This window comes from Agrilus planipennis, unplaced genomic scaffold (genome assembly GCF_000699045.2).
Source record: "Agrilus planipennis isolate EAB-ADULT unplaced genomic scaffold, Apla_2.0 scaffold174, whole genome shotgun sequence".
In the NCBI taxonomy this organism is placed as follows: Eukaryota; Metazoa; Arthropoda; class Insecta; order Coleoptera; family Buprestidae; genus Agrilus; species Agrilus planipennis.
Genome location: NW_020438963.1, coordinates 189,319 through 198,207, shown reverse-complemented (window position 1 = coordinate 198,207; position 8,889 = coordinate 189,319). Strand labels below are relative to the sequence as shown.

The 8,889-nt window shown below is 34.2% G+C and overlaps 1 protein-coding gene across 1 annotated transcript in view; it reads right to left on the bottom strand.

Moving 5' to 3' along the window:
* Positions 1 to 4,558: 4,558 nt before the first annotated feature.
* Positions 4,559 to 8,889, bottom strand: part of LOC108739210 (protein Wnt-6) — a 56,757-nt gene continuing 52,426 nt past the window's right edge. The window contains exon 4 of the mRNA XM_018473003.1: positions 4,559 to 5,178. Within this exon, the coding sequence (XP_018328505.1) occupies positions 4,717 to 5,178 (462 nt within the window). The 3' untranslated portion in view covers positions 4,559 to 4,716. The remainder of the gene's footprint in view (positions 5,179 to 8,889) is intronic.

The following is an 8,889-nucleotide window of genomic DNA, read 5'->3' as shown; positions in this document are numbered from 1 at the left end:
GTTTAAGATAACTTACCATAACTTTTTATGGGGGTGAGACCGCCACGAACTTTTTATAGTACACTGGTGGGAGAGACCTCCTCTTTCGATTCCCCCTACCCCACCCACTTCGGGGGTGGGGGCCATCATCTATACCTTTACCTTACCTCCTCATTTTTATAATTTAATTTTTAAAATTTACTATGTAAACATATCTATAATCAATATCGAATATTTTAAAGACGCCTAAGACATTTTTTGTTTGATGGAATACGAACGACGTTAGTATTTTGAATTCTTCTCGATAAGTACTATCAACTGCTAGATAATACATTGATACATTTTATTGATTTACTTCGTAAAATTAAACGCCACCTAATCTTCCCACGATGTTACTGCGGCACTCTTTTTGCGTGCTTTATAAATTGCTTTAAACTGCTGGCGTAAAAATTTATGTATACAAGAAGTTTGAATTACGACCGACAGCGAGAGTGAGGAAAATCTTTATTAGTGTAAATATACACCGAGCGAATGGCCTTAATGAACACACACACATACACACTTTGGATTTATTGATTTTACGACTGATACATTATAGGCAATCAATATACCTTCCGATTCAATTAAGTTAATAGTTTACAAATACGTTTTTTCTTTTAGCTCTTCAGATCGATGAATGATAAGTATCACTTTGTCTAATTCTAATCTCATTCGATATCGTGTCTCCTTGTAGAACATTTGTAGAAATACCTAAGTCAATTCGTCTGTCTGGTTACATTTCCAACTAAATCTTATTACACAAAACATTTCACGGAATTGAGAACACAATTTTTAGGAACAGAAGTCTCTTTCAGGATTAAGAATTAATTTTTAATTATTATAATTAAATATTTACTTGCTTTCCATGAGAAAATCAAATTTTTGTCGATGTTGTTGCATTTTTTTCTCAAATATTCCAAGAAACATATGCTATGTTGTGAATAGTCCTTGAGGAGTATGTGATTTGTTTGTTTTGTATATAGAGTTAAAAAGGATGGTCCAAATAGTAGAAATTCAACTGGGTTAGAAGTTTTTACACTTAATTTTTATTTTTTAACTGAACTGAATTTTTGTTCAATACAGTTGTCAGGACAATGGATATGTGAATGAGCTTTTGAGATAAGAAAACGTGAGTCTAAAAGGTGAATCATTAGACAAGGATGGTTTATCCTTATTCTTGTTTTGTAATTAACTTGAAAACAAAAATAAAAATGGTAGCATTTGAAAACACCAGGTCATGATGTTTTCTAGACGATAGACATACACATAACCTGATGTAGGACTATCAAGACTTTTTTGGGCATTCCATATTTGAAGATTTCATATTAATTACTATACACATAAATTTTAAGTGCAATACGCTTAGGTGCATCTATATGTAACAAAAAAGTATTTCATACACTAAACGTGTGTCAATTTTTAATATTTATGATGATCAAAATACAGAACAAAAATGCAGTTCGAGTAAATCACAGAGAAACTTGGATCAAGAGAGATGGACCCGGAAGAATCAAACCAGTGTCCTTATGAATGGTAAAGAATACTCTAAATCTCTAGGCCTAGGCCTTACCGCTCGGTTTAATAATGAATTCACATTTCAATTTATATGCCTACTAGCAACAAAGCAAGAAAAGACATCTGTTATTGTGTTAATTTTTCTATTTTATTAAGAACATTTTTCAGAAAAGTTGTACTGCTCCAAGCGTAAATATAATGTGGTATTGTTATAGCTAGTTTAAAATTTCATGGGCCTTCATATGGACGAGAGGTAGATCTTATTCCTTTCATACAGTACATTACGACAACAATGTAGAAATGTAGAAATAAATAAAAGGGTGGAGTATTGTCGTTGCGTAACCCAACGTCATGAGATTCTCAACTACCTCTACATTTATTTTAATTTTCTATTGAATGTAAAACAGCCATCGTAATGACGTTAAAGTATTCTATCAAAAAGTAATAAAAACCGAATATTGAGACGATTAGACCATGTATAGGTTGTATATCTGCATTTGCGCCTACTACTATTATAATAAGTTGGAGCTTCGCTGATCTGAACGTGCTGTTAAGAACTGTCTTGCACTGTTTCAATCAGATTTTGAACGAGATAACAAAACGACAGCCCAGCATCGTTGCTGTCAGTCAACAAGCAAAAATAAACGTAGACTTAATACATATGCATATGTGCGTTCACTATATCCTAAACTGCCGGGATGACAGTCCCCTTGGTATTTTATGTGAGATGGACTTTGCTGTTATGTATCAAACATGTCTTTCCAAGTTCAACATGAAACGACGCGTATTTATTCGATAAAAAATATTATAATAAAACGCTAAATATAAAGAATCATCAAAAAGCTCCCCCGTCTTTAATCCATCTGCTATTTCAATGGCAACGGCACAATAAAATGCCCCCAAACGTATTGTTTAAAGTGACAAAAAGTGCGGAGCATCATTAGGAGTTCCCCGGTCGACAATGAATCCTTGTTTGATTTAGTGGAGAATGACCTCTTAGAATATAAGATTCCGAAGAAGAAGAAGAAGTGAGTGAAGAAGAATAATAAGAAGTGGTAGTAGCAGGTATTGGATCGGCGAGCCGCTTGCATTTCCCGAGCGTCAACATAAATTTGCCACCGGTTTGACATACGGAATGCCTCGAAGAGAGGTTATGCAAGTAAGTAAATACATCTCGGATGGCACGTAATTATTAACAATCTACGCAGCATCGCTGCTTGCCGATGCCGATACTGGACAGAGTCCAGCATTTCGTTCATCCTTCTCAGCAATGTTGCCAGCATTACTTAGTTAATTTACCTACATAAACTGAGCCTCATTTCCTAAGCTAATCTTGGAATTTCCCTAAAACTTGAACATCTCATATCCTTAAATTTTTGTGAACAGTAAGCTAATCTACATCTACTCCTCTCAACTCCTGTTTCTGTTAATTATACCAACCTCTCTCGCCTATTTCTTGCTGACTTAGTGCCCTCTGTTCTCCTACTCTCTCCAGTACATCATCATTTCTAACCTTCTCTATCCANATTTGAAGGGTGTGTTGTGGATACAATGTTTATTTTAGATATTAATGTGTTTAATAATCAAAATTAAACGAACAAAAATTAGCTAACCCACAAAAATAGTTATAGAAAAGTTAAGGAGATGACTTCAATAAAATAATATTAAATAATTTGTTTTCTTTCTTATTATTCTGTTAGAAAAACAATTCTTAAATTTTATATTTATGCCTTGAAAAGGAAGTTATGTTGAAGATTTATAATTCATAGTTTATCCGTTTATTATTAGATTTTTCGGGCGCATTTTGGCGAAACGCTATCACAATAAATAAAGCAAAACGCAAATTAACGATTGTAACATATAAATTATTGGCATAACAGATGGTAGCTACTCCTGATGTTTATTGATTGACTGACAGCTATCCGTATAGTTTGATATGTTGCAGACATTTCTTTGTTAAAATACACATACACAAATTTCCAAAAATGTTGAATATAGCAAGTTTGTTCAAATATTTACGCATTTCTTCGCAATACGCAGTTTGACGGATTCCTAAACAGATTCGTAAATTTTGATAAGATGAAAATGGAGAAAAAGCGCAAACTTACATGTAAAAAAAATTGTAACGATTTTCAGACAGAATTTTTGTCGTTACTTAATCTCAAACAAAGGTATTTCTTTACTATACCAAAATATCTCATTTTATTTCATTGCGCTTCAGGATGAATATTGATGTGTCTACTGCCACCTAATAGTTTGATTCAAATGAACCTTGAGACACTGAATTCTTGTTAACTACGCCCACTACTAATATCTTATTTCGAAAAATCTTCATCACCTACATAAAGGAATAAAAGGGAGTCTACCAAAATCAAGCGAAAGATGTTTAAAAAAGTTGAAGTAGAAGTCTGGAAAAGACCATAGGGATTGGTCGAAGGTTGCAATTGTATATGCATATATAACATGAACTTAGACTAGGTCATTAAATCTTTAGAAGAATCTTCAAGGGATTGATTCCGAAGACTGCTTCAAGGATTTTCTTAGATCAATTTTACCGTTTCTCAATACAAAGAAAACAGAATCCTATGGATTACTCTTCTGCATCTCTTAGAGAAAATTATTGCAGGCGGTACCTATCGATGTCTACTAATCGAAATCCTCCTGGCTTATCGGTAAATACCCAAGGATTACTATTTCGCACACCTTCGTGTATCTGCGCCCTTAATTTTTCCAAGCTTTAAGTTCGGTTCAGTTTTAGTCAAAGGTAAAACAGTCAACCACAAGTGCACTGTTTCACATGAGTTCTTGGTTACTTTTTTTTAAACCATTCTACGTAATTTGCTATATCTTTCTTGATGTAAGTGGGTGTTTATACTGTTCTCCTTTGTTATCTACGTTTTTTACTTACATGCATATGCACGAAGGTATTGTTATTAGAAGTCGGTCAAAGTGAATAACATGTTGGTCCCATTATAAGGTGTATAGTGAAGTAAATAAACACGTGTATGTTAACTGTACATAATTTATTAGTATAAATACAAATCGTCGTGAGAGGCTCATAAATAACAATCGTGTAAATTACGAAAATTATGTAAAAATATAGCTCCGAACTTGTTAACAACTATATATACAAGTTTATCTTACATCATCTTATTATAACATTTACATTTCGTTCATTATACGCTAAAGACACGTGCTCACAGTGCGTTTCACTTTACAGGTTTGACACTTGACCTCACAACACCAGTGGAATTTACAAAAGCAATTCTTCTCCTCAACAATGTCTTTAGTGTTGTAGCCACGGCCGCAACACAAAATATCGCAACCCTCTTCGCCCAACGACGTCGCGTTGCAAAGCCTACCCTGAGTACCGAGCGAGCCCAGGGTACTGTTGGGCGTGCAAAATTTAGGCGACTCTTCCGAATAAACCAAGTCGACTTTACCCGGTGGCTTGATCGTTTCACCTTCGGGAATGAAGCTGTGACCGTCGTTACCTGCGATCACCTTCGCCGCCCCATCGAATCGCTCCTTAAGCCGGTTTCCCACCTCTCGAAACGACGGCATTTTACGCCAACAGGTTCGCAAAGTACAAGAACCCGACAAGCCGTGACATTTACATTCTGGCCGCATGTGATTTTTTATTGCCTGTAACATAAAAGAAAATGAATCATAAAACGGATTGATTAGTGTAGTAACCAAACTCGTTTACAGGTTTGCTTTGATTGATGTCGGCGAAAGAATTTATTTCGAAAAATATGGAAATGTGATAAATAAAAATTAGCTGTAAGTACCTTTCAAGGCGCAGAAAATCATGCTTTATCAATTCGTTCAATACAATTATTAATTGTAAGCTCAAAATATTACGGAGGGTAAAACGTTTTTCATTTTTATTATGATCATCATTATCTTAAGGTCGTCAGTCCTCAGACTGGTTGGACACACACTTCCACTCTTTCCTTTCCGGAACTATTCTTCGCATTTTCCCAAAACTAGAACAACCCACATCCTTACCCTAGACAAAAATTTTCAGTCTCTCTCCAGTTTCTCAGAGTCTTTCAGCGTCTATGAGAGCGTCTCTAACAGTCTTTCACAGTCTCTCAGTTATTGCGTAGGTGTTTTTATGGATCTCTCACAGTCTCTGTATGAGAGACTCGAATGATAAAATTGTTAATTCAGAGATTCGAGCTTCTCGTTCAGAGATTCGAGTCTTTCGTTCGGAGATTCGAGTCTCTCGTTCAGAGGCTGGATACGAAATGAGGATCTCTCTATGAGCGGTTCGAGTCTCTCGTTCAGAGACGCTAAACAATTTTTTTGACAGTCTCTCGACAGAGACTCTGAGAGACTGAACATTTTTATCTCGGGTAACTATCTACTCAGTAATCCAATCTACTCCTCTTAACTCCTGTTTCTGCTTGTAATATGTCTCTGACTAGCCCTTCATGCCTGAGAAGGTGTTCTAACAACCTATCTCGCCTATTTCTGATTGACTCCCATAGAGTCCTCTGTTTTCCTATTCTTTCTAATACCTCTTCATTTCTAACCTTCTCTATCCACGGTATGCTCATCATTCGCCTGTAACGACACATTTCAAACGCTTCTAACCTTTTCTTTTCCGTCGCGCCCACTGTCCATGATTCGGAGCCCTACAGCGCCGAGCTCCAAACATACACTTTAACAACCTTTTCGGAGTTTCTAAATTAACCGTTCGCGAGCATAGATGATAAAACCTCCCACAAATTTCGAAAATGGAATTGAATGGGAACATGAAGTTCATGAGACTGGGAATATAAATAGGTTCTTTAGTACCATACTAAATAATTTTATAATTGCAAATGTAAGTTTGTTTGTTACGACTTCATGTCTCAACTAGGCAGCCGATCATCATGAAACTTTCTACACACATTGGCAGGGGTACAAAAAAAGGCATAGGGTACTCTTTATTGAGAAAAATCTACCGATCCCGAGGAATAGAAGAAATTAGATTAGTGACGCCGTGGGTAAAACCTAGTAATATGTAAAATGAAATATACAAGATGCAAATTCCTGAAATTATAAGATGGTCGTAATATATAAATGTAAATGTAACAATAGCGGATAGTCTTAATCTGAATCGTTTAAATGGCATTAATTTTACAGTTCTTTGAATAGTATTTTTCTGTACAATGTCTATAAGTACTTTTATAGATTTACTTCTACAGTATAACAACCAAAAAATGTTTTAGTTGAAATTAACTTGCGATTGAATGAAAAGTGTTAAAACAAATTTAAAATCAGAACACAGGTTAACAGTTAATAAAAAATTGGTTTAATATACCTAACGTTAATATGGAAATATTGACCACAAAGGATTTAATCAATACGGAAAATTATTCAATTCCATTTTCCATAAAAAAAATATCCTTTAACTACCAAATATTTTTTATAATACTTACATTAAATTTACCTTTTTTTAGTTGCACTAGGAATCGTAGGTACGACTATTACCGTAAAACTTAAACAGTACTAAGGCTAAAATCTCAGCTTTATACTTTTTATAGTACTCTTGTAGGTTAGTAATTATACTCAGTTTATAATAATAAGTATTACAATCAAACAAATTAGGTTTGTCACAAAATAATTTCTGATGTAATTTATTCTGTTGCCTTCACTATCAAACCTTCCTGCGTGTCAAAAAGGAAACTGATTTATATATTTCAGGAATGGAAGCTTAAATAATATATTTTTTTTAAGTTCTCTACGCACAGGTAGATAAAGGAGCTTATTGACCTGATTGATTGACTGACTAATAAAATCAACCAATGCACAGCCGAAACTATTGGATCAATGAAATTTTGACAGCATATTCTGACTTTTACGTAAGGGCGCATTAAGGACGAGTTTTACGAAAACCGCATTCTAAAGGGAATACACAGGTACAGCTCGAAGCTGGCGGAAATTTTAAAATGGTATGAATGCGCGGTGGAAAAAGTAGGCAATTTTAGTTATAACAATTGCAGTCCTCTTTCTTCAGTATTTAAGTAGATTAAATATTTTTAAACCAGGGATCAGTTTACAAAATTTAATTAAAAAAATTAATTTATTCGGTTGATTTTCTTGTTATAGATATTTAAAGTTTATATAAACCAAAAATAGGTGCAATAATTTAGTTTAACGTGATTTATTTAAATGTTATGTTAGATAATGAGCAAGTAATAGACATACAAACAGAAGAGATAATTGTTGATGTCGGTGACAGTGATATTGGTTTTGATGAGGACAACGAATGTGAAAACTTACTACAAAATAAACAAAAGCATTAGATCCATTTTTTTTTTTTGGTAAGTTAAGTTTCTATATGAGTGTCCCAGTTATAATATTTAATATTTATACCACAGTTTAACGTGATTTATTTAAATGTTATGTTAGATAATGAGAAAATAATAGACATACAAACAGAAGAACTAATTGTTGATGTCTGTGACAGTGATATTGGTTTTGATGAGGACAACGAATGTGAAAACTTACTACAAAATAAACAAAAGCATTAGATCCATTTTTTTTTTTGGTAAGTTAAGTTTCTATATAGAGTGTCCCAGTTATAATATTTAATATTTATACCACAGATTCCTACNTGTGAAAACATACTACAAAATAAACAAAAGCATTAGATCCATTTTTTTTTTTGGTAAGTTAAGTTTCTATATAGAGTGTCCCAGTTATAATATTTAATATTTATACCACAGATTCCTACGAGCATTTGGAACATAAAATGTTATAACACTTTTGACATTTGAAACAAAATAAAAAATTATAAAATCATAACAGTTTCGATGCCGGCCCTGCACAATCGCAAATTAATTACGATTGCCAGCTGATCGTAGAAAAATTCACCTTCAGTAGGTCGGAATCTGCTGGTTTTTGGGTTGATGTTATTGTTTATGTTTGGTATTAAGTTACGGATTAGCCGAAGAAAATGCACTCGCGTTAAGGTCCATTAGATGACTGAAACACGTTAGAAAAACTCTGTACCTATCACAATCGAAAATCCCATGATCGTAAAGTGGACCTAATGTAGTCCATGACGTCGAGTATTATGTTATTTCAAATAGAAAAGAAATTTTAACAATGTGATAGTGCATTCTAGTAGGGTTCTTATTCAACCGTCAGTTGGTGGTGAGTTACATTACCAATGCCTATCGTATAATTCGAAATATTCCCGGTATCTGGGCCAAAATTCGCAGCAACTGGGTACGTCGCTGTCAGTGTTGCATTGAAGCGAATGGCGGACAATTTAAACATTTTTTATAAAAGGTACGCATTTCTTTTTCACTTTTACCTTTTTTTTACAAGGTGGAAGTGCATTCGGCTTCTTCCCGG